General features: G+C 39.4%; 1 protein-coding gene across 2 annotated transcripts in view; it reads left to right on the top strand.

Annotated features, from left to right (window-relative positions):
- armc9 (armadillo repeat containing 9) overlaps positions 1–25,656 on the top strand; it is a 29,073-nt gene extending 3,417 nt beyond the window's left edge. The window contains exons 7-26 of one of the 2 annotated variants that reach the window (XM_042483984.2): positions 1,125–1,149; positions 1,872–2,029; positions 2,520–2,618; positions 3,408–3,443; positions 6,782–6,816; positions 6,904–7,015; positions 7,424–7,516; positions 8,606–8,696; positions 9,359–9,482; positions 9,724–9,863; positions 11,041–11,117; positions 11,988–12,062; positions 12,528–12,618; positions 13,048–13,100; positions 14,540–14,638; positions 15,556–15,671; positions 16,535–16,704; positions 17,253–17,358; positions 21,993–22,186; positions 24,397–25,656. In XM_042483984.2, the coding sequence (XP_042339918.1) occupies positions 1,125–1,149; positions 1,872–2,029; positions 2,520–2,618; positions 3,408–3,443; positions 6,782–6,816; positions 6,904–7,015; positions 7,424–7,516; positions 8,606–8,696; positions 9,359–9,482; positions 9,724–9,863; positions 11,041–11,117; positions 11,988–12,062; positions 12,528–12,618; positions 13,048–13,100; positions 14,540–14,638; positions 15,556–15,671; positions 16,535–16,704; positions 17,253–17,358; positions 21,993–22,186; positions 24,397–24,419 (1,917 nt within the window). In that variant the 3' untranslated portion in view covers positions 24,420–25,656. The remainder of the gene's footprint in view (positions 1–1,124; positions 1,150–1,871; positions 2,030–2,519; positions 2,619–3,407; positions 3,444–6,781; positions 6,817–6,903; positions 7,016–7,423; positions 7,517–8,605; positions 8,697–9,358; positions 9,483–9,723; positions 9,864–11,040; positions 11,118–11,987; positions 12,063–12,527; positions 12,619–13,047; positions 13,101–14,539; positions 14,639–15,555; positions 15,672–16,534; positions 16,705–17,252; positions 17,359–21,992; positions 22,187–24,396) is intronic. The other variant, XM_042483985.2, reaches the window with a different exon arrangement.
- Positions 25,657–26,501: the final 845 nt, after the last annotated feature.

The raw sequence follows: 26,501 nt of genomic DNA, 5'->3' as shown, positions 1-26,501 counted from the left end.
GTTTAGCTGCTGCTCCTGACCAGCACACTGCTTTGCTTCCGTAGCTGCCCGCTTCTCCAAACTAGGATCATGATAACCACCATCTCATCAAAGAAGACAAATGTCTCCAGAAATAGGCTTTAAACAATTAATCAGACTTTAGAAATAGGCTTTAAACAATAAATCAGCCAGTGAGAAAAAACACAACACAATCTAGACAGGAACAACTTAAGGTTTTAACACAGGCCAATTAAAGATTGGTTTTCATTCTCTTTTATGTCTGAGCTGCAAATTTAAATCACAACTAAAAAGCCTTCTTGAAACTTCATTGTTTCATATCCTGCAAACAAATCCTGTCTAATTTGCATTTATAGATGGCTGTTTGAGAATGGTGGAGCCCAGACTGATGCTAACTCCACCCAACCACTTAGAGCGGAAAGGCAATTGAAGGATAACAAGAATTGTTGCTTTTACTGGAAACCCATTGGTTCGACTTTCCTACTTCCACATAAAAAACTAAACCATGAAACTAAACCCTATCCCTACTGGCTGACGATCAAAGCATACAGATAAACATAGCAACTTTCATGTCAAGGGTTAACCAAAGAAAATCTGTCTTGTTTGGACATATATAAAATACAAAGGAGCAAGGTTATCTAACACGCATAAACTTCCAGTATGCAAACACTTCAACAGGCTGCACTGTTCACAGCTGACACAGCATACTGTTGGCCTGGTGCCCACATACGTTTACATGCATGTGTGAATGTAAATGAACAGAAAATCAGCTGTGTTTGCCCACACAATGTGTTGGTTCATTGTGCCCCTTTGAAAAAACATCTATCCCTCCCTTTAAAACAAATTAGTGTTGGTCCTGTATTGTCTCTTATTATTTACTCACACAACAAAAGGGATTATCTTAATCATAAACAAATATATTTTACAGCAAATGTCCCAGGTTCAAACAGGATGTGAAGAATACTGTGTGTTTTTCTCATGTCCTGACAACTCAAGCAAGGCAATTACATTTGACATGTTCTGTTACTGCATCAGTATCCATGGGATATACAGTATAAATAAAAACAGTAAAAATGTTTGACTTATGCTCACATTCTAGTGTGTAGTCTTTAACAGGCATGATCCAGAAGGAGGGAGGAAGGAGTACTAAAGGTAAATATCCCTCTCAAATAATCACATGATAATACAGATATCAATTGCAGATTGCCTATCATATAGCTTGTGCTTGTTAGTGCCTCTAATTTTGTTATTTTATGATTAAATGTTGTAATTTTTGACTTTCATTTCACTTTTTTTTAAGTCTTTGGAAAAGAGCAAAAGCTTCCCACCCACTGAAAGACCACACCTACTTATTGCTTTACAGTGGTGGAGAAATGTAACAGATAAAGCCTGAAAAAAGCCCTTTTTCTATTGGCAAAGTAAGAATTTGGATTTTCATTGTGAATGAGAAAATGATTAGGGCACCCGATACCCTACTGTGGGCCAAATGGCTGTAAATTGAGTATCACTGTCCCATATAGTCAGTATTATTTATGTCTTATTTGTTAACGAATTTCTTTGTTGCAAAACTGGCACTTTCCTGTATCAGCTTTTCAAAGGGACAGAAGTGATGATGGGACGTGTTGATAAAGATTTGTGCGATCATTTCTGACAGTGCTCTGACTGCTTGTAAATAGAGGTTAATAGTTACTCAACACACCCCTAAAGATGCTATCTACATCTGAAGTATTGACTTACGGACTTAATGAGAAGAGATTACAAACATTCATCCAATGTAATGTTTTCAAAAGCACTTTAATCCCGAAGCTACACAGAGAATGTCACTCATGATATTAATGTTGTTGCACCCTTTGCCTGTGTGTGTGACTGCACAGAGGCTATGCAGCAGTTACAGCTCCAACTGGTTGAATCAGACCGGCGCATCACTAGTTACGTACGGAAGTTCAACAAGATGCAGGCAGACTACCATAACCTGATTGGAATCACTGCTGAGCTTGTCGACTCACTGGAGGCCACCGTCAGCGGAAAAATGGTAGATCAGCATGACTGTGGGGCAAACACACATTCTATTACAGGGACTACAGGCACTAACTACAATGGCGGGCACATGCAACACACACACACACACACACACACCTACACACACACACACAGACACAAAATGAGCTAATGAGTGAAAATACATGGACGGGCACATGCAAGACACACACACACACACACACACACACACACACACACACACAGCAACACAAATTGAGCTAATGAGTGGTGCACACACAAACACTGCACAGGCACACAAAAAGGTTTAATTAGGCTGCTTACAGTCATATAAGCAAACACTTATGACAAGAAAAAGGCATTTACACACATTGCGACATTTTAAAACAGATCTAAGTATCTCATATGCACACACATGAACTTAACTACTTGATGAAAAGGCTGGTAAACAGGGACATAAAAATGGCAACCCTCTACCCACATGTAGTATCTTAAAGCTCCAGGGGCCTGCTGTGTTTTTGCAGATCTCCCCTGAGTATCTACAGAGTGTGTGTGTTCGCCTGTTCAGCAGCCAGATGAGGCAGAGCGTGGTGCAGAGCACCGACTTCACCAGGCCTGGCACTGTGAGTGAAAGCACACACACATTTCTACTTATCCTTTCTCCTTCACATCTCACTGGTAGAATAATAAAACACAAGGCCTTAAGGCAAGATGATTTCAGCTCAACATGGAAAATGTTGCTTATAGGAGCACAATCTTACACCAACATACTAGCAGAAGAGAGTGCTCTTAGTGATAATCAGAGGTACTGAAGTTAACATTGTGTGAGACATTTAAAAGCTGTTGTTAAAGGGAGGGTTTATTTGCCCTAAAGTGTCATCATATTCTCTGCAGCATGTACATTGTGCAGCTGTTTTTAAACCATCTAGTTATCCTGCCCAGTTTGTGTCCTGGAAATGGTCGACTGGATCCTGGTGTTGCATTATTACTCACACACACTTGGGAGGCTTGTTGAAAGGTTAATATGTGTAAAACATGCAACTCTGAATGCAGGAACAGTTTCAAAAATCGGTCAAAGTGGCTCACAAGGATCAAGATTGATTGTAATGGTTAGAATAAAAATGATCCATATTGCATGCCAAAGAAGCTGGTACAGTAGAAATATTAAAATTAAACAGCAAATAGATGATTCTGGTAGCTGTTACAGTGTGACTCTGTGACACAGATTATGTAAAAAAAAAAAGAGAGAGAACAAAAACTGTCCACATTAAAAACCTCGACAATCACGCTTATTGTCAGTGGCTCTCATTGTGGTGCTGAACTTGTGAAATCTTGTTTCTTTCTGTTTTGAACTGAACAACTTCTTCTTGTGTGTTTGTGTTTCTGCGTGTGTGATGCTTTTATCCACAAAGGGATATTACTCTATGAGTCCCTATGATGATGGCTATGTAAGTTTCATTTGTTTTCATCTTTACTTCCTGTCTTTGCTCACGTCCCCGCTTTTCATCTTGCTTGTGCCTCGCCGTGTCTCCTCTTTCTCCCCTCCTTCTCCTTAAATCTGCTTCCCCTTCCTTTACTACAGATACACATTTTTGGCCTGCCTTTGTACTCAGTCTATATTTCTGCAATTTTCATTTGATTTCTACCAGATTGTCCTACTTAAAAGGGATGTTTGGCCTCGTTTGTTGTAAGAATGACCTCTTTTGTCAGGCAGCTTGTTAAGCCAAACACGAGCGTCTTTCTCAGGGCGCACCTCTTTATTAAATTTATTTGTTCTCAAAGGCTGAAGTCATTGTTCCGTCCCTTAGCTCTACTTATTGGCTGTCTGTCTTCTTCTTTTAAAGGTATATGCTGTTGGTTTCAGTTTTCTCCCCGTACCATTTATTTATAACGGTACAGTTTTGAAATAATTTTGACAGACACAGTGACAGGAAAGGAATAGCCAGCACAAGACATTTGATGTAAAAAGCACTTCTCTCATGCTCAGGCTGTCAAACAGGGATTAAATTACAGCTGTTTGTAAAAAGGCAACCACAAGGCTTTAGATAATTGTAGTAGCTGTTAACACCCTCAGTAACACGCACTCAAGTTAAATGCATGATAAAACATTAATTATTAATACCAATGTTGGATTATGTCCGTGGAAGGTGAGGTCAAGCCTTGACCGTTGTGCGAGAAGCTGGTAATGAAAAAACTCAACCAGCATTTGATTGATGCTTAATGTTAATGTCCTGAGAGCAAAAAGACCATATTTGCCCTCACACGATTAAGCAAACTGTTTTTGTTTATTGCAACATATCACCATGACTGACCAAAATAGACCTGAATTATCACATTTTAATAGCCTTAATAATATTGAGATCGCTCTCAGATTTTTCTTCGCAACTCTTCTGTGGTGTATCCAGCTGCAGGCAAAAAAAACCTGGATTAGATCAGGGAAAAGAGCTGCCGACGTAGACAATAGCATCATCAATAGATGGCCTTCAGCTGTCCTCACGGTCATAGAAAGAGTAAATGTTGAGAAGACGCTCTAAAAAGGCAAAGAGAATAAAGGCACCTCTTATGTAAACTGTGCATTGTCAGAGAATTTGGGTCAAGCTTTTGCTTTGTCTAGTCAATTAGCTGAAATCTGAGAGTACATGTGGCCTTTAAATCCAAGGTTTATTAAAAATGTTGAAATGACTTATGGTTTTTTCCCCTTGCTTCTTAAAGCGTTTTGTTTGACTTCACTATTCATACATTGGCTATTGGCTATCTATCAGCAGTATAGAACAGTTGTTATACATTTCTATACATCTGTCAGGCCCCGTCTATACTTTTTTTTAAACTGATATTTTCCCCCTCTTTAAAAAAAAAAAAGTCCAATTATATCTTTGTTTTACAAAATATCTCTGTTCACACTAGAATGCAAAACCGACTCAAAAAGCTTGCAGGTTTTGGCTGTCTATAGCAATCTCCCCTCATCTTTAGAATAAGGACAAAGGAGCTCACTCACACCCCATTTCTGCCAAATTAGCCCGGGTTCTTGAACCGGTTCCTTTTCAGGATTCTGGGAACCTTGGTGCTATTAAGCAAATCAGCCAGCGTTTCCACCGTTTTTTGTGGAACTTTTATAACCAAGGCTGTTTCATCATTGGAGAGCTTTACTCTGTGCACAATGGAATTAAACAGTAGTAGCAAAATTACATTGATTACCTGCAAACTTTTGTTCTGCTTTTACAGGTACTTGTTTTAACCAACTATTAAAGAGACCATTGCATGCTCTTCTTTGTCTGACAATTTGTCACTTGACTTTGGAACCAACTTTCTGGGAACTGAATTAATTTATTTTTGGTCGAAATGCTTTGAAAGGTTAAAAATTGGGTGCGGGAACTGGAATGGAACTAGTTCCATGTTGGTGGAAAAATAGCCTCAAAGATTCGAGAGAAGCCCTGAACATGTGAAAGTTTTCCTTCCGCTCATCATCGACAACAATGTCACTCTCAAAATTGTTCCACCATCTGCTGGTTGGACCAGGCCTGATCCAGACTGTTGTTTCTGAAGGATTTAAAATAGCAGACACTGAGGTGGACCAAACAACAATGGGCGCAGCAGATGGCTCTGTTCATCCATGAAGTGAGGCAGCAATACTTAGTTAAAATGTGAAGTATTTTTTAGACCAAGTCATGCTACCAAAACGTAAATAAACCCGTAGTCCATCATTGTTGTTTTTGTTTCTGACACATGCTCATTACACAAAGAAACAAAGGGCATGCACAAATTGAGGAGATGATGCCATCGCTTTCCAAATGCTCTTTTTCATGACTGCATTGATGCACAGTAACCAGAGTTTTGAAAAATCGTTACCTTAGTGACCTAAAACTCTGTTTGCATGTGGACAAGAGGCCAAAACGTAGAGGAAAATATCCATTTACAAAAATGTCTGCGTAGACAAGGTCTTAATCAGGCACCCCAGGGTCCAGACACCCCAGTGTCAAATGTCTCCTAAAAACATGTCCCCCATGCCCTTCAGCATTATTCTTGGCAACTGAAATGTTTAGAGAGAGAGGAATTTGGGAAGGAATCCAGGTATCGATGTTCTCCTCTACTTCCGTATTACCTGCCTCACACCAAAGCAAAAATGTAGCCAGACCACCTGATACCTCAGATGCCACGGATCGCTCCCCTGACCTCACACTGCTCCCGCTATAGGGCTAACCACCCAGGCTTCAGATTGAATTTCAGGGCTCAAAAACCCCTTTCAATAGTAAAAAAAACCCACTAATAATTAGATCTCTCACCCTTCCTCCACAAACCCACACTACCACCACAATGATATATTACCCTGTTCAGTAGTCTCCACTCTTTGTCCTCTAAAACAATAATTCACAGGCCCACGGTACACAGAGATGTAACAAATGAAGGGGTGTCTGTTTCATACTAACCTGGTACTTTTAAATTGCTGAACTATCTTAGCCTATTTGTCATTGACTGCATGGGCGATATAACCAAACAGTACTCTATGTGTATGCGCGGGGATTCAGCATGTACCACAAGCATGATGTATGCATGTCTAAAAACCCACTAATGACTTATTTAGAACATATCTAACTTGTTTAGATGGAGAATACTGGGTAAGTAGGGGGACCACATACTACAGATGGTAAAACAGATAAACAGTAGCATGGGTTACACTTTCCACACTTTAAAGTAAGAATGTGATAAGTGTAGTTTGAGATAGTCTGATTCTTCTTAAATTTACTTACTCCTCTTTGCCTTCTTTATTCAATGTTGCTCTCTCTTATAGGCTTCCTCGATGCTGCGCGCATCCATTGCACCACAGTAAGTATTACATTTGAGAGTTTCTTTGCTAATCTGTACGGTAAGATAAGTGCCATGATAAACATGTCTTTTTATATTTATCCCTAGGAGATCCAAGGAGGTGCCAATGCTGCCCTCGCTGGACTACGAGAAGCTGAAGAAAGACCTGGTTGAAGGCTCAGACAGACTCAGGTCCCTACTGCTTCAGGCACTGCGCTGGGTGAGTGTTGATGTTCTTATTTACACTTCATTAGCATTTTACAGCAAAGCTAGCGTAATTTAATGTAAATTATATGTTGTAAGTGTTTTTCTGATGTTATACAGACAGCGTTGCAAGTTAGATGTTAACAATTCCATGTTTTATTACATTTTTATTCCTTTTTAACCCTGCAAAAGTTTGCTGTTTTTGTTCTAGTATGCTGTTCACATAAAGCTATAGAAGCCCAATACATCATAGTATTATACAGATCAGCTGCACTGAATCGATGGGAAGACAGAAAAAAAGACAACTTTGAAGCAGCTCATAAGTGCAGCAGTTTCTGAGCACCATTCCTCTTCACTTTGCATGTCTACTCCTTTGAGTAGACATGCAAAGTTTCTCACGTTAGTTTCTCACGGTTTTTTTTAGAGACTGACTCGCTCCCTCCCTGGAGAACAAAGAGACACAGTTCTTCAAGCCTTTATCAGTAATGATCTTTTGGAGCGCTACAGCACGAAACAGGTAAGACTATAAGACTACAGTGTGTTTTAACACTGTAAAGCAATTACTATAAGGTGAGAGTGATTTTTCCCCCCCAACTTTATTTTTTGCCACCATCAGAGCCAAAGGTAAATATAACTTCTTGACCTCACTGCCTAATTAATCCCCAAATTCTAATTTCAAGCAGACAGCACATTTGCTGTTTGCACACAGTTTTGTTTCTCACCTTCTGTTGGCTTAATGCTGCAAAGTGAATGAGGAACATAAACTGTAGACAAACTGCACGTAGCATATGCGATGTCAACAATATGCCTCTGAGATATTTGTTTTTCAAGCACTTTCCACTGATTTACATATATCTGTGATTTTAATTATTTTAATTTGACTGGAGTTGTCTAATGCCATGTTCCCAGCCTCAGATTAGGTAGCATTCTCTTGATCAGTTTACCCTTTTTAGTTAACAAAAGGTCAGAGCAGGAAACTCAGATTATATTCCAAATTTCACTCTTTGAAAGGGCTGAGAAGCCGCATGCCTTTCTTACATGCTTTATTGTTTTTTTGTTTTGTTTTTTTTTCTTTTCTTTTCTCACTCCCTTCACCTAGCCTTTAGTGGTAGGGTTGCATGTTAAAGAGAATCACTGTGCAGGACGGTAAATGATCCTCACCTTACACCTGAGCTCTTTGTGTATGTTCTTTACCACAAAGCTCCAAGCCACCCCTAAATAACACTAGAGCCATTTACTATAAGAGCCACAATAATAGAAGGAAGGGTGTCAATCTCTTTTAATCAAATAACAAGTATAGTTTTTGTGTTTGACAGCAGTTAAAAGCATAACTTACCACAAGGAACAGGAGTAAGTGCTGTGATTAGCATGTGCTCCAGCTGCAGTTCCAGCATGTCCCATCTGGTTTGATTGAGCCAGTTTCATAAAGTTGCTTCACTCAAAGTTTCCTCTATGTATTTTTATTCCTGTATAAAGTTACCAACTCCTTGGTAAGGCACAATGAAGGTACTGCTGGATGATCATAAAATCCCATTGTAATGCAGTGAAAAGACTTTGTCTATATCTGCTATATAAAAGGCATCTGCAATGTTTTGTGTTTTCATAGATAACGGTGCTTCATTTAATGAGATCGAAGAATGAGATTGTCCGCCAATACATGGCTCGTCTCATCAATGCATTTGCCTCCCTTGCAGAGGGTAAGTGCTCAGGCATCATTATTACTTTGTAGCATGAGTCATTGTCTGACTGGATGCATTTGGAGACATAGATTCACGGATGACCTCAATTGCTTTTACCATAACTTTACAATCAGGTTTAAAAACGCTAATGACCTGAGCAGCGACATGCGAGCAACTTTCAAGGATGTTTTGTAAAGAGACAATGTTGCAAAGACAAGTGTATTTTGTGCTCAGAATTTCTATGATGCAGAAAGTAGTAGCTGTAAGATTATTTTAATTTGTTTTATTTGTTAAAAATAATTTGTCAAAATTTGTCTCAAGAACATGAAAAAGTTCAAGTTTCATTGAAATGCATTTACAGAATGACTTTGTGGGTGTGACTAATGTGATATCAGTAAATTGTGAACTTCCTGGAACTAATTTTTTGCTCAGTAATAAAGAGGGGTGGAGATAGACATATTTTTAGGAGATAATACTGTTATCCTCACCAGGGTTCACAGTTGCACCAAAATATTAATTGTGAAATGTATTTCTTTCCATTATTGATGACACTACTTGTAACTTAGATAAAAACGGGTGCAATTATGTAGAGAATGATGTTACCATGTGAGGATTCAAAATGCCAGTAAGGCCTTTTTCTTGCCTTTTGATCATAATTCATGTTGTGTTCATGCTTACAGGTCGGGTTTACCTCTCCCATATCCCCGTTCTTTTGAAACTTCTGACAGAAGCACTCAGGACAGAGGACAAAGACTCCCTGACTAGAGAGAATGTGCTTGTGGCCTTACAGAAACTCAGCCTTAGGTGAAGTCTGCTTTAACAATAACAACTGAATTGACACTTCTAAACAAAATTACATACCGGTTTGTGCAGTGAACAACCAGTAATCACCATCTATTATTAAAGATGGGGATTTCTTTCTTTCTTTCTTGTATAGATGTGTTTGAGCCATAGGGATAAAATTAATCCACCTTTACAACTGAGGAACACAAAAATTTGCCTTCAAATTGCTTCTAATCCATCATTTATCATCATGTCTTGGTAGGAGGAGCCAACAGACTGCCATGATAGCAGATGGTCTGATTGGATGGCTGGTGGATGAGCTGCAGGAATCAGACTGCCTAAGTGACTACACCCTGGAGTACTCTGCAGCTCTGCTCATGAACCTGTGTCTACGAACGAAAGGTAAAGGCGGGGCACATACACAACAGAGACACAGTTGAATAATAGTAGAAGACCCCAGCCCCTTTGAGACTGAGCTTGATATTCACCTCAGAAGACAGTTTGTTAATAAATTTGAACAGATCGTGTCCAAAATCATATAAAATAAAAATTATAGTGAATTAAATATCCCCCTCCCTCTTTCTCTCTCTCTCTCTATATATATATATAGTACTAAACTCTGTATATCCAACTGACTCTGTGATACTTTATTGAAGTGCAACGATGAAACAAATGGATGAAAATGTAATCCTGTTATCCATGATGTCATTGTAAATCAATTTTATCTCCTTTAAAGCCACATAAACTCTCTGTCTTACTTGTTTCCTGTCAGATGATTTTATTATGAGCGGGGGGGGTTGTGTTAAAAACATTTTAGCTCTGACCGCTTCTTCTGAACACACTGCTTTTTCAATGCACTTCTTACTTATTTCCTCTTACATCAAATCTAGAGTGTATCTTTGTTCATGTCACGCCACTTCATGCATTTTTGTCTCAGTTGCCCAGAGGGGCTGCTTCTTATAGCATGCCATTGGAAAATACTGCACTGCTTTTGTTTTTTTAGTGTTTCTTTCATCTCACACACAGAAAGATAAAAACACAAAGCAAATTTCAACTGGAAGGGCACTTGGAGAGCGCAGACCTCCACCAAGGCCAAATGCCCTATCTCGCAATGTTGAAGGTGAAATATATTGATCATTAAGAACATTCATATAGCAGCAGATATTTTTTAATCATGCCCCCTGGCTAGCTGGTGTTGAGCTCTGCACACTACCCGGGCTGTGCATGAGTGGTGCTCATACAGGATGGTATGATCGCTGCCATATGAGCACACTGATAGCTCTGTCAGCACTGTGGCTGAGATCAGCGCTGTTAACACTGTTTGAACTGCTAATAACACCACAGATAACACAGCCCCATCACATAGTGGCAGAACGTCCTCTTCACTTCCACCGCCTGCTCAAAAGCTGAGCCAAATACATGATTTTATCAGGAAGGAATATCAGATTATTACAATATTAGGTCATCCTAATTTAGAACAAACAAGAATGTCAGGTCATAGAAGAAAGAGTTTGGGGTTTTTAAACTGATGCATGTCTGTATGGCCTGTATGTTTGCATGTGTGTGTGTCTTTGCACAGGAAAAAGGAAGTGTGCAGAGAACGCCAAGCATGTGCTAAAGGTTCTAACTGACCTTCTTGGACACGAGAACCATGAGGTGATGCAAACATCCGTCATAACATGCACACAGATGTTACATGCACATGTTACGTGCACACAGAATACATTCACAGAGGTTGAAAACAAGGATGCATTATAATTATTCCCACATGCATTCAGTATAGGGACATACTCACGCATTAAGAAAACAGCAAGAAACAGCTTTACTACCTGTTGATCTGTTCAAATGACGGGGCACCTGGTGGCTCAGTGGATAGAGCAACACCCCATGTACAGAAGGTGTGTTCTCGCCACAGCAGCAGTGGGTTCAAATTCAGCCTCGGCCCTTTGCTGCATGTCTCCCCCTCTCTCTCTCCCCTTTCACACTCACACTGTCCTGTCAATTAAAGGCAATAAAAGCCCAAAAAATAATAATTTAATACATGATATTAAATATTAAATACAAAAATGAAAAAATTACAATACCACCATAAACCAAGCAGTAACTCCAGGCTTGCCGTTAAATTACTGTTATGATGCCTTCAACAATATTTTGGCAGTCCTGGTAAGTCGTTGAATATATATACCTTTAGCGTCTTTTGGTCTAATCAAAGGTTGTCAGAAACATTGAAGGGTCATTAACTGAAGCTGTTGTAATACTGCTAGGATTTATATTTTATTTTCTTATTATCTTCTATGACATGCTGTATGTCTATAAAATATTCTTGCATAGGATTCACTGCATAAGCATTCTTTTGTCTTTGTATCTATGTTTCCATACTGCTGAATGTTCATACAAGCTGTAACCAATTTTGGCATGAGATCATAAAGAGTGTGTGTGTGTGTGTGTGTGTGTGTGTGTGTGTGTGTGTATGTATGTGTGTGTGTGTGTGTGTGTGTGTGTGTGTGTGTCACTTTGCTCTCTCAGATTCGACCGTATGTGAATGGAGCCCTGTACAGTATCCTGTGTATTCCCTCTGTGAGACAGGAAGCCAAAGAGATGGTGAGATAACAGAAATGTCTTCACCTGCTTGGAGGAAGCAGACGCAGTTTATGTTTCTGCTCTGCATTTGTCTCTTTACATCACCACACAGCTAGTGTCTGAAGGGAAACAGCAGGTGTTCGCAGTTGTATGACACGGTCACTGTAGGCAGATAGTGGTGAGCTGGTGGGTTGTATTTAAGCAGAACAGTTTGGGTGGGGCTGGCTCCACCCTGTCCAACAAATATCATATTTAAGCAGATGCTTTGCACAACAATGATTATTAACAGCACAGTACCAATACATTTTAATCAACAACAAATTAGCAGTTTTGATCCCAGCCAAATATTATACAGGTTGTTCTTACTGTGAGAATTCAATTGCTGATTTTTATTCTAAAGCTAACAAAAAATTAGCCCTTGTGTTGTCTTTTGGCTGTTAAGTTATGTGCATACACTGGTGTGATGTGTTTCCCTCATGTGTGCAGAGTGTAGAGGAGATTCTCCGCTGCTACAGCAAAGAGGAGAACCCAGATCTCAACAGACAGATCGAGTTCATCATTAAGCAACTGAACTCAGGTTGGTGAAGTCAAATTTATTGTTATAATGGATATATTCCTCTCTATGAATGTGTATGCATACAGTATGCTCTGACTGTATATGTGCATGTTAAGGTCTAGTGTGTAGGACAGGGATATTCAGCTGGTGGCCCACATGCCATATGTGGCCTGCCAAAGCTTTCCATCTCGCCCGCTGAATATGCATTGATTCAGAAAACATGAGGAGGAAAAAATACATTACAGTACTTGGAATATCTATTATTTTGTCTTCCTATATTGAAGCAATTGCAAAAACATTTGAAAAGGAAATAATTTTATTAGGAATGATTTAACCACCACAGATATGTGCATTTGATCAGTAGGTGCTGAAGACATTGTAAATCCATCTGTCAGTTAAGGCCTATTACTGACTTTTTTAATCCTTATGTTCTGGCTGTGTTTCACCCAGCTGATGAAGAGGGCCCAGAGTCAGATGATGAAGAAGAAGAGGACGATAATGATGTAAGTCCTCCTCCAAGCCCATTAAACAATACAAAACATCAAAACATCAAAAGTACAAAAATGATAAATAGATGAAAAATTAGGGTAAAGAAACACCTCATACTTAAAAACCAATCCCAAACTTGACGATAGCAATCTCAGCTTGACACAGATATTGGGTGTCTTCCTGCTGCGTGCTTGTTCATTTGTATATGTGAATGTGGGAGGAAGTAGGAGTGGGGTTGGCAGATTGGATTCTGTGGGAAAGTGGGTTATCAAGATAAGGTATGTGAGAGTAAGTTAAAGTAGGCGTGGCAGTTTGTAAACGGATGTGTAGGCTACAGCATGCGTACCTCCCGTATTTCCCTCGTGAGCACATAAGAATTCCTTGAGTACGAGTGCTCTTTGTCTGTTGGCTCTGATCTCAGATGTTGTGTTTTTGTAGCTGCTATCCATTCCCATTGGCTAAACAGGTGAACTGATATATGTTCCTCACTTGTGTAAGTGAGTCCAACAAGTGCAGACTACACTGGTCTCTTGTTGGCACTGTGTGACTTGGTGCCAAGCATTGTATTAGTATTTAACCCAGTTTATAGGCTCAGATCAATGTTATTGCTATAAAGTTAATTTTATGATGTAAATTAGGCACCACCAAACTAACCTCAGTCACAGCAATCAGCACAACTCAGGGGTTTTTATTTTAACAGTGGAAGACTTCTTATGAAGGTTGCAGAAATATGTCACTATGTCAGCTGTGTTGATTTCATTATGTGATTTCACACTGACTGTTTAAAAATACTGAATTACTGACATTGCATACTTGGGTAAGCTTTTGTGGCCATTATGTTTCACAATCTTCTTAAACACACTTTATGTGTAGGGCTGTACACACAGATTTGTGTAGAATCAGATTCGGTAATTAAATATGAATATTTGACAATTTGTATTTGGTGGTGTTGTTTTTTTTTTTTTCATATCAGTGGGATGTTGAGTAAACAAACTAACAGTGATAATGACTTATCGGCAGTGTGCAGCAACATTTTTTGCTGACACTGGATATCAAACAAAAGCCAGAGACTGTATTGTATTTAGTTGTTGTGAGCTGTTAATTCACCACTTTTAAGCCAAAGTGAGAAGATGATGCTATCTCAAAGCCTTACAATTTAGTATCTCTTCCTCTGTGCTGCTGCATCGTGTCCGCAGCTCCCTGACCAAAGGGTAGCTTGAAAGTCAAGAGCACTCAATCCACAGCAAAATCTGGGAACCAAAACCCCCCAACATGTGCACTGCACAGCACACTGACTAGCACAAAACAAACAAATAAAAATCAAGTGCTTGACTTGAAGCAGTCTCAGTTTACTAAGAGGTCTCTGACTGATGATTTCAATCTCCAACTTTCAAGGGGCAGCGCTTCTTATGTCCTCATTTTTGTCTGATTTACGGTCATTGTCTTGTTACAGGAAGATTTAATGGAGACAGAGCTTGATATAGAGGAAGTTCTTCAACCACAGCCCAGGGAGCTATCTGGGGAGAGTCTGCTCACTACGGAGTACCTGGGAGTAAGAGGAAAACACTTAAACTCACTATACCCCTTTCTATGCATAAGTTGAATAAACATGTTGTAAAAGAATGCTTCCAATAAAGCGGCTTATTTCTAATTAAGTTCTGGTAGCCTGCAGAAGAGCCAGCTCTACATAAGTAAATGTTGAAGTGCGGTTTTGTATGCGCTCCAAAGTTCCAGCTAAAGAAAAGAATACCTGCGATAAGGGGAACTGATAGCATTTGTACTGCTGTGTGTGCACGCAAAAGATACATTACACACTCACTCCTTATGAATTGCAAAACGCTAGATGTCTAAAAGAAGGGCAAAAACAGTTCCTCACATTGAAGGAAGCTGCTTAAATGATTTTACAAACACAAATGGCAATTCCTCTGATCTGAAAGAGTTTTAAGATCGATAGCATCATGCTGCATTTATACTGAATTGGTCATTGACTCCTATGAAAGTCATAAAACTTCAGTTTGACTTTGATTTGAATTGAAGTCCTCTAGATAGGAATCAGAAAAGGTGTAAACAGGGCTTGTACACCAATACAAAATGGCTCTCAATATCCCAGTTTCTTTGTGTTGGCTGCTCACTTTAATCAGTCAGCACATGCCACATTATTCACAAGTTCTCCAGAATGGTCATGTATGCGGGGCACTGGACACAGAACAAGCTCTGTTCACTGGCAAACTGCACGTGTTGGACACATGTAGAGAGCCCAGAGTGAAAATGGGTTCTATTGCCCCAGAGGTTTTTCTGTTATTTACTTTCGATAGAGGTTTTTGCTGGCTTCATTTCTAGATGACATCATCACTACAGTCTGTGTTTCTGCTGTATAGAGATGGCAAATTCCCAGTTTATATATATTATATTGTATGTGTTGTGTGTGTGTGTGTGTGTGTGTGTGTGTGTGTGTGTGTGTTTGCGTAGATTATGACCAACATGGCAAAAGTGAAGAGGAAGTCAACCCCTCTGCAGCAGCCAAATGTTGATGAACCTCTACAGCGGCCAGTCACACCAAGTTCTCACCGTAATGTCAACTCAGTGTAAGTTATATACACACAGACACTATCAGACAGTCTAAACTGTAGTTCACTCTTAAGCTGACACGCTAATTCACGGTGTCTTTGAATTTCAGAGTGACAGGACGTGTGCAGGATGGGGTTTAGTTTCTTGCTCTAGGGTATTCTAGTTGTACATTGTAGGCAGTCGTTTCCAAATGATTTGTAAGATAACAAAGAATACTATCTTTAGATAAATGTGATAAAATCTGACCTCCTTTTTCTTAAAGTGGATCATTTTACAAAACTCACAGTTCAACCTTTAGGTCATTTTGACAATGCCATCCCCTTTGTTCAACCACATGGATAATGAAGCTCTGGCATCTATTAAAAGTAGTGCACTAGGTCAAAACAAGAATAGGTCCAAACATTTTGCCATTAATCATGGCAAATCCCGACTGAATTGTTCGTGCACTGTAAAAGAATGAGTCAGCAGGAGGAGATTGGAACTGGAGCTGTTTCAGATTGAAAGGCGGATCATTGTCTGCAAAAATTGTAAACCAGACAGCAGTGTTGTTTTAGAGTAATGGATATGACAGCTATGAAGGTTCGGCATGCTTCACATGACCTGGCCTGACAGATAAGGAAGCATCAACTCACAGCAAGTAATTGATATACTGGTTTTATAATGTATTATCTAGAAACCAATGCCAATGCTTATCTTAACATAGCACACGTTAATACCAACTTTGAGTGTTATGCCATTATAAAGGTAGCAGTGATATAGGTAAGTAAAAACATTAGGTTAAAGGTTTTAAGATGTGATAGAAAAGAAATTATGTTAACTACCAACATGAACATCCTGATTCAATGCAAAACCTGAGCAGTATTGTTTGTGTCATGTGTAGGGATTACCGATCTGGCAGTCAGGGGGGTGAGGGTAGCAAGGACGGGGAATACCCTCTAAGCAGACAGAAAAGCGAGGAAGGAAGCCTGCCTCCTTCCCGATACAACTCCAGACCTCCTACACGCTCCGGCAGTCGCCCCAGCACTGCTGACTCTCTACGTCACAGTATCGGTGGGTGGATGCCATTTACTATGCCATTTTTTTCATGCCATTTACAAATACAAACATCCATTTGATAGCAGTAGAATTTCTAAACGGTGACAAACTAAATGTTGTGGCTGTTTATCAGATGTTTGTAAACACGTTACTCTCACTTAATATAAATTTTGCGTACTGAAAAGCACTTTGCAGGACAATTTAATTTCCCCTCCACCTGCTGCTCTTTATGTGATTTATGTGGATTTATTTGATGCGATGCCCAGTGTCCACTAGGCAAGGAAACTCCTGCGACTTCCTCAGAAAGCATAAGGGATAAAGACTCAGCAAAATGGGCACCAAATGGCTAATGACCTATTTTGACTTCCCATGGAACAAACGTCAGTGTGGCATCAGGCTGTGCTCATGTGTTGCAGAGTGACAATGGATGTGTAACAGCACTGCTACATTGTTTTATTTAAGTGTAAATTTGAAAGCTAGATGGTTTGGTATAATTCCAAAGGTAGTGTGATGAGGCTCTAACAACTCCCTCCTGTCTGTCACACACACAAACACACACTTAGACTCAGAGTGTGGCCGGTTGTCCCAGGAGTCAGAGTTGGATGGGCCATATGAAGGGCGAGCCAGAAAAGGACGTCCCCAGGAGGACCACAATGGACACTCTGGCAGGTAAAGTGACACACAGTTGTTAACAGCACACACACTGTTGTTCTTCTATTGTTTTGAGGACCCTGACTGACATAATGCATTCCCTGGGCTGTTGACCATAACCATCATAACTAAATGTCTAACCCCAATCCTTACCCTAACACTAACCTAAACTTAATTGCAACCTTAACCCTAAAAGAAAGTCTTTAATCCCTCAAACAAAGCAAAGTGAGGACCAACCAAAATGTCCTCACTCAGTTGCTAAAATGGTTTTGGTCCCTTAATATGTAGCATGTGCAAGTACACACATAGAGGCATACAAGCAGACTTTGTAGCTCCTTTTACACCGCCTGCTCAAGGCGGGAATATTGTGTTGTTATGCCACTTCACTGTTCTGCATTTAAGCTATGGTTGCAGAATGGGGGGCAGAGTTGTCTTGCCTTTTATCCATCACTCAACATCACTTACTATTATTGCCTTGTTGTGCCATGGTTATGGTTTAGAAAGCATTGCCGACATGTATGTTTTGTCACACTAGAGGCGGTGTGAAGTAAAGTCTATAGCATTCAGTCTATAATCACACACTGGAGCGGAATGATGCTGCTGTTGTTTTGTTCTATGTAAAAATGCAAAGGGGATATAAAGGAAGGACGTGGTAGTGGCCCTATAGCAACATCTCTGTGTGTTTTCATGTATGTTGCTGCGTTTTGATGGCTGACACATCAAAAGACGTCCATGTTTCAAGTTTGTTGTGCATTAGAAGTCATGCATTTCAGTTCAATGAAAACTTTGTGCTGTGGCTGATGACACATAACATGATATATCAAATACATTTATGAAAGTGCTCCAGCCGCAGCATGCCTCAACAGGCATTGCAAATGGAATGAGGATACTGTGGCAAGACGGGCATCGTCACTTCTGAGAAGGAAAGTTCTGTCTTGACCGCAGGCTGGTTTAGTGGCTGAAAGAAGGTGGATGATAAGTTATGGTACAGTGGCCATGTATACAGCCTCCTCATGAAAGGGCCCCGTTGTAATTGCACATTTTCAGTTCAGTGCTCCACAGAAGCGAGTGTGTGAGCCTATGGATGGTTAGAGGGTGAGGCCTGTGTGAAATCAATCTGAGCCAGTCCTATGCAGCGCCATATTTCTTCTCGGTTATAGACACAGTGTCATTCTCTCAGTCAGAACCACTGAATTCAGTCAGGGTGAGCAGTGAGTTATGAAACAGAAGAGATGGCTAAAAAATAAATACAGAGTGCGACACATAAAAGAGGATTATGAGTGTATTATCAAGTGAAAATCAGACATGTATAAATATATATATATATCTATATCTATATATATATAAAACAAACTTGGATATCTGACTTCAATTACAATTTCTATGATGTGGTTTTGGCTGGTATTGTAGGTGCATTTAGTCTAGGAATGCACAATATTGGATTTTTTGAGGATATCTGATATGCCTATATATCACAACTCAGTAACCGATATCATTAGATCCACTTTTTTCCCCACCATAATTTTAGTTATCATCACGTCTTTTCTTGAGTTTAATTAACATCATATCATATCATATCATATCATATCATATCATATCATATCATATCATATCATATCATATCATATCATATCATATCATATCATATCATATCATAATAACCCACCAGCAGATGGAGACATGAAATACAATGCTTTTCTGTGCATGTAATATTCATCCATTATCCAAAATGAGACGATTACTTCAACTTAGGGTTGAGATATGTGATATCTGCAGAAATCAGCATGTTGGCCGATTTGGATATTTGTTTTTAAAGCCAGTATCTGCAGATACTGATGACATGCCGCTATAATCGTGCTTCCCTAATTTAGTTCGGTGTTTGGTAGCAGCTACCATAAAATAAAGCCAGAGTAAGACTGTTCAGGAATTATGCAAATAAGAATAAACAGTGTAAGTCAGCTGAGGTGCCCGTGAAACCCTGCAATGTGTGTCAGTGTATTTGTGTGTCTGTGGAGAGGGTTGGCAAGATTGTTGCACCACACCGATCGGTGACTCAGCACTGCCAAGCTGGTCTGTGAGACTGTGACATGCGTTTAAACGAGCAGTTCCCACAAAGAGACCCATTCAATCAAAGCTCCCCTGCTTCTCCTCTCCTTTAAATCTCAGCGCAACATGACTCCTGAATCTCGCCAGCAGTAATGAGTCCCAGGAAACCGCTTCAGTTATCCCTCCTGCCATCCCACCAAAAAACGTAAAACACCTCTACAATACAGACTTTAGTAGCCTCATTTCACCCCAGTTTGTAGGCAAGACTTTTATACTGAGAGGTTTCAGGACACAGGCATTGATATTTAGGTGAATAGAATCTTAGCAACACAGCAATTTGGCAAATATCAAAAAAAGAAGATATATGTGTATTCTTTTGAATTCCCCATTTTTTCCTACTTGTTTTCTAGCAAAGCTGTTTCAAACTCATTCAAGACAACACCTGGGGACCAGCCGCTTTTTTACATTTAGACTTCAAAATCAAATAATGACACTCTGTTGCTATTAATTTGCCTGGTCCTAGTGTGAATTAATACACAAAGGACCACATGAGGTGCCATTGTGCATTTTTGTTCATGCATTGATCACTCTGAAAATAGTATTTCTGCCAATGGCTGCTTGTTTCTGTATGTGAGTTTGTGTATGGTCTGGGTAGATTGTAAAACCATTTGCCATTCTGGGATAAGTAAAGTTGTCTGAATCTGATTGTGGCTATTTTTACAACATGTATGCACACTTCAGTTTCCTGCTGCACAGAGCTGAATGTGCAGCTTTGTAATACCTGTTAGAGGCCTCCCCTTACCGCCGCCACATTGATAACTGTTTATACATTTAGTTATTCCAGATGATATCAGGGATGTTGGAGTCACAGTGACCACTCTGAGCCGAAGAAAAGAATGAGCTGAGTGAAATCCATCCATCTATTATGGTATGGGATTGCTCCACAGGATGTAGGTCATTTGGCTCCTGCCTGATAAGGACATGAGCAGAGTTTTTGGCCTTTACTATGTGACTGAGGTAGAAGAGTCATTTATTCATTTTGTGGTTTCAGTAACACAACATTTCCTGTGTTTACCACTTAATAGGTCGATGTGAAGTAGCTGCAAAATATTGTTTAATTTGCATAACAGGATGCAACTATGAAGTGTAAATACATTCTAGTGTTAGATAATAGTTTGTGTGGGATAAACACAAAGTAACAATACGCAGGCAGGATGCATGTTTTGTTTTGCATGTCAATAATGGAGATTTCTGCAACACCCAGCCAGGTGAAATCTAAGTTCTAAGCTCTTCATCAAAGCACACAAGTCAAGTGAGGAACTCCCAGAAACATGCCTGTTTTTAACATTCAGAAATATTAAGCTAGATCGTTTAACACCTTTCTCATGATATTGAATGTGTTTTATAGTAAAAACCTTTTTAGGTTAAAAATTAAATTGAAATCACAAAAAATAAAAAATGCAACAATATAGAGTTGCAATACATACATATATGCATGAAGTTGTAAGGTATGGATGACTGGGTATCTCGGAAGTATTAATAAAATAGTCTGGCATGCCATCATTAGATATGGAGGCTATCGACTGAAATAAGTGGATTGGATGCTATTAAATGTCAAGGGCAGGAGTGCTGTGTAAGGCTGATGTTGTACCAGAGAAAGCCAGGACTTCTGTGCTATGAAACCCTCTGTGAAATGAGATCTGTTCATGGCTGTAGTGTCTCACGGCCTCTGACTAACTCATCTGATAAAAGGATGAGCTCTCTCAATGATCCTTATAATTGAAAACAAATGGCAAAGACAGTTACTAAAAATCATCAAGGAAGGACAGTTTTTGATGTGTCTCTCAAGCTTGGATGTAGCTTTGACAGTATTTATGTAGATGCTCTGTACCCAGTGTGACTGTTAACTTGTCTTATTTTGTCTCACAAGTTTCATTTGGCATTTTCATTAACCAATGTTGAGAATTTGTCACCGGTGTTCATAGCACCTTTTTGTATTTGCTTTAAAGACAGGGGATGATTTTTTTCCCTTTTCTAAAATGCTTAAGTCTGCAAACTGAGATCATGCAGCTCTGTGTATGGTTTATTTGTCCAAGTGGTCTTTGTGTGCCGTTATTTTTGGCATATGTGCTACACAGATTTGTCTGCTCATTAGTAGAGCCAGGTTGAGAGGAGAGAAATAACTCAAGTCCATTTTTAAAATTTCTGAGCTGATGAATGATTCATATTGTTTTCAATGTTTGCTGTGTTCACCCCACACAAACCCCACACAGCCCCATTAGATTCTGTAAATATATTGTGACAATATACAACAATGCGTTGAGATATTTTTTTAAGAGTACTTTGAATACTTATGTATTTTAAAAGCAAGCACTCCAGTACTTTAACACAAGTAGTACTTTGACTTAGCAAATTTCATATGTATTGGAGTAATATTTGACAAGGAATATCTATACTTTGACTCAAGTTATGGATTTGCGCACTTTGTCCACCACTGTAATTATGAAATCTGTGGGAGTGATTTTGTTTGTTAAAGTTTATTACCGCTATTAAGCAAAACTAATTCATTTCTTTTTCCTCCTCCTCTTCCTTTTTCCTATCATCAGTGGTGATTATGTCCCTGCATTTGCAAGCCTGCCCAAGATCCCCCGTACACCTGACACAGCATCCAGCCAGAACGCCAGCGCTCAGCGGGCTCGGGGCCCGGCTCTGGCACCCCAGTTTTCCCAGTCAGAGCCCCAGCAGAGCAGCCGGCCAGGCTCTGCCAGCTCCACGGGAGGAGGGGGGCCACAAAGTGGAAGTAAGTGTATTTCCAGCAGCCAGTGTTGGCAAATTTTGGCTCTGGGTACACCACGAGCCATTTTGGAAGATAACCACATATGTACTGTAACTGTGCATGGCAGTCCCATTTTTATTTGTCCACCATCGATTGGGGTGGTTGATAAAATGTTGCACAACAGACTCTGAATTTTTACATGTACAGGTACTGAAAATATAGCTACCTCAGAACAAATGATACCGTAAAATCTTTACCAGTGCACAGATGTGTTCATCATATCACCCAGTCATAGCCATCACCTGAAGCTCTGTCTCTGTCTGTCTTACGTGTTTGATGTCCAACAAATATCGTAATTTTCCTGCTCCTTACAAACAAGTTTTACCAGAACTGTTCCCCCGAGTTGTTCTGAAAACAAAAGCTGACTTACAATAACAAGACAAAACTTGGATTTTCTGTAAAATGACAAATCATGCTCCAGTTTCCCCTTGACTGATGTCTTGATTTATACATCAGGATTTCAGTTGCTTCACCTGGAATTCTGTAACAAAATCTGCCTTTACTTTGTTTCAAAGCTTGCATAACTGCATTTATGCAGTTGCCGGTGTTTTACCAGCAATAAAACTCAGTTATCAGTTAAAAGAAAAATAGTTTGGACTTATGTTCCTTCATATCACTAATTCATTCAATCATATTTGTCTCAGCCACAGTGACCCTATGTTTAACAAGCTACTACCTTTTTTTATTATTTGTTTTTTAGTCCACTGAAGCTGAGATTTTGGTCACTGGACTTCCTCGTCCCTCTTTGTCTTATTGTTTTGGGGAACTGTGAGTCAGGAGAGTAGGATTGTCCTGCCTTTTCTTTCTTTCTGCCTGTCTGTCTTTCTTTTTTCACTAACAGCAACAGAGCCACAAAGATGGACTGGGGACATGCTGTAGCTCTCACAGGAGGAGTGGAAATTTTTTTGTGGGGCAAGCGGGTGTCCAGGCTACCGAACTATGCCTGGCATCTATTAATGTTTCATCTAAACAAACCAAAAAAGTACACAAATGGTTGTTAGATCAAATAAAAGTAGAACATTAGTTTTTCAGCCCATCCCTTCCATAGCCACATATGTATTTGCTGTCAATTTCACAGATTAAACATAGAACTTGAGTCACTGCAGGGAAGATGGCCTGATCAGCTGCTCTGGTGCTCTTAGTCGGGTGATAACATCTCCCCATGCTCTCATGCATCTTAACTGCATTTGATGAGCGAGTACCTCCGGCTCTTACGCCGGGTGCCCTTACCATAAAGCCTGTAATAGGGCCTAATGGTTCGTCCGGGCCGCCACATCCTCCTGTGTGTGTGTGTGTTGTTTTTTTGAGGTCTGGCAAGTGTCAGACATCTATTGACTCAAGAAAGTCACTTAATCATAGCTGTGCTTAAAGCGCAATAAGCAGGCACACATGGCAAACAAAATAAGTACACTTTTACTATGAGCATCTTAAGCTTTTTTTTGGTGTGTTCCCTACTATTTTTTTTCCCTGAGACACTATCTTTTCAATTTATTTTCACTTGCATCCAGCTCCTGCTGACTGTCAGGCATTATTTTGCCTAATGTTTGCTGCTCCGTGGAGTCTGGCTGCAGAGACACATGCTGAGACAGGATCTCCTTTAGGCCCGCGTTTGGTAAACACGTCCATTGTGACTGACAGAGACGCTCCTTTGGCTAAGGGAAAGATAGAGGAGGAATTTTGTTGCTGACCACCCACTCAGCCTGCACAGACAAGGAGGGGAGCCACTGCATTATCCCATCCCAAGTCATGTCAACAAGGCTGGCGTCAAAGAATGACAGATCCCCGTTATGTCGCTGTGCAGCTAGTTGTTGAAGAAAGTGCAGCTGTATCTTTTTGGACTGTCACTCTGGCCCTGAATGACAAATGTGATGAAGAAATGTGAAATTCCTTTTTCTTGTTTCATAAGTAGGTAGAACAGAAAATAACAGAAGCAAAATCTTAACCTTTTCATAAGTTGATACTTGGATTATGAGTTATATCAAGATGTTAATAAATCTTAACCTTTATGTTGTCTTGGATAAAGCTGAATAAGCACACATTACCAAAATGTCCCAGCTAAACTTAGGACACGACAAGGCTTTTAGTTGAATTATTTTTTATTGAAAAGTTCAAATCTGACTGTCCTCTACCTTCTCTTTCTCTCAAATCCATCTCTCCTCTCTCTCCTCCTTCAGGCAGCCAGTCAAAGCGGAGGTGAAGAGGGAGCTGTCACCATGGAGTAGTGCTATCTCCCCGGGAGCATCGGGCTTCCTGTAACATCATCCCCCCAGAGTGTGATCAGGGTCAGGCCAACAGAGATGGTCGAGGATCAGCGGCAGCAGGAGGAGGGGCTTGAACAATGCGAAGGATTGTGGCTCTACATTTTTTGCTTCCTTCCCTTCTGCTTCAGCACAGACTTCTTCTGTAACATAATATGGACAATAATCACATCCCCAAGCCGTCCGAATCCTGTGTACTTTGTAGCCTTAGTTGGCCCTGAGTTTCCTCACTCTCTCTTCGAGGTGATAGTTTGTACACCTGACTATGTGCAACATCCTCCAGCCGTGACAAAATTCCTATGTAACAAGATGTGGGTATTCTTACACTGAAATATAGTTACGAGTTATGCCAGTTCACAAGACAATATTGTCTGGTTTTCTGGCAGAAGAACAATACATTTCTTCACATCAGCAGGGATGAGATGTCTCTTGTTGCTGATAAACTGTCAATAGCTGTGCATAAGTCTGAATATGAGCAGAGGTGCTAAGACTTTAGCACAGCTTGGTTTTAACTACATGTAAACAGGGGACTGATGGTTTTGGAAAACTGTCATAAACAGGCATAGAGGTTAAATGTTTGATCATGTTTCTGTGATTATTACAAAACTTTAATATGAGAACTTTAATATGAGAAAAAGCAGGTACTTTTTTGTCTTTGAATTGATTGTTTAGATATTTATAAAAAAAAAAAGAGTGAAGGCCCATTTTTGAAGTTCTCATCTCAATCCTACCAATCTATAATCTTCTGAGTCTCACTGTATATTGATTTTTGACTGTGGTGGAAAATGTCCGTCCGTATGAATAAATAATTGTACCAGCTTTACTTCAAATAGAAAACATTATCTCATATCAGAGTCGCTGCTCCTGTTTTGCTCTAGAAAAACACGTCTTGACATAAGTTGTCAGGATAGTGCATCTTTTAAAGAAATACTGATAACTGCTCATTGCTGTTAACATTTACTGCCATCAACTGACAAAAAAAACTTGAATTTCTGTGAACGTCTTAAATCCACCATTGCTTGCATTGTGCATTTGCACCATTTTCCAGCTGTGGTGATGTATAGTTTATTTATGTTAACTGCTACATGTTTGGGTTTTTTTGCAATGTATTTTGATAGTAATTAATTCTGATATTTTTAAAGTGATTTTAAATAAATTTGTGACATATCACCTTAATTTTGGTCCTTGAAATCTGTGTTCCTCACCTGCTACTGCCATGGATTGCATTTGGATTTCTCAATATGATGACTCTTGTTGATTGCTGTGTTTTAACTAAGTACATTTTTCTCAAGTGCTGTACTTAAAGTACAGATTTGAGGTACTTGTACTTGAGTATTTTCCTCTCATGCCAACTAATTCTACACTAACTACATAATGGGGAAATGTACTTTTTTTTATCACACTACATTTATCTCATAGTTTTAGTTTGAAAATTCAGATTTTTGAAACAAAACATACAAATAGCTTATAAAATTGGTATTATTATAGATTGCACTACCCAACAGCATGGACAAGTACAGTTGAAATAATAAGTTGATTAATTGACAAGTCACTTGACAGGAAATTCATTCAATTCAGGTCATTTTCACATGAAAACATTTTATGATAAGAGGTTCACAAATGTGACAATTGATTGATTTTTCTTTTTTTTGTAATTTTAATACATTTTAATAGTTTGGGTGTTTTTACTATTGGTTGAATATTTAAAAAAAGCCTTGTGAAGGTGTCACTCTTAGGTCTGGTAACAGTGACAGCATTACTTACTATTTCTGAATTTTTATAATCAATAGATTTTATGGAGAAAATGATCAGCAGATTAAGACATAAAGATATTAATAATAATGAGATAATAATAACAAAGTTAAAAAAATACTTTTAATAATTTAATTAAATTTTTCTGATAACACTAATATACTTTTCCTAAAGTAATATTTTCCATGCAGGACTAGCAGAATATTTCTATAGTGCAGTATTACAAAAGCAAGGGCTCTGAATACTTCCTCTACCACTAGCTGTGTGAT

Source organism: Plectropomus leopardus, chromosome 5, assembly GCF_026936395.1.
Source record: "Plectropomus leopardus strain MGB_pleo_1.0 chromosome 5, ASM2693639v1, whole genome shotgun sequence".
NCBI lineage: Eukaryota > Metazoa > Chordata > Actinopteri > Perciformes > Serranidae > Plectropomus > Plectropomus leopardus.
This window is presented reverse-complemented; position numbering and strand designations above follow the sequence as displayed.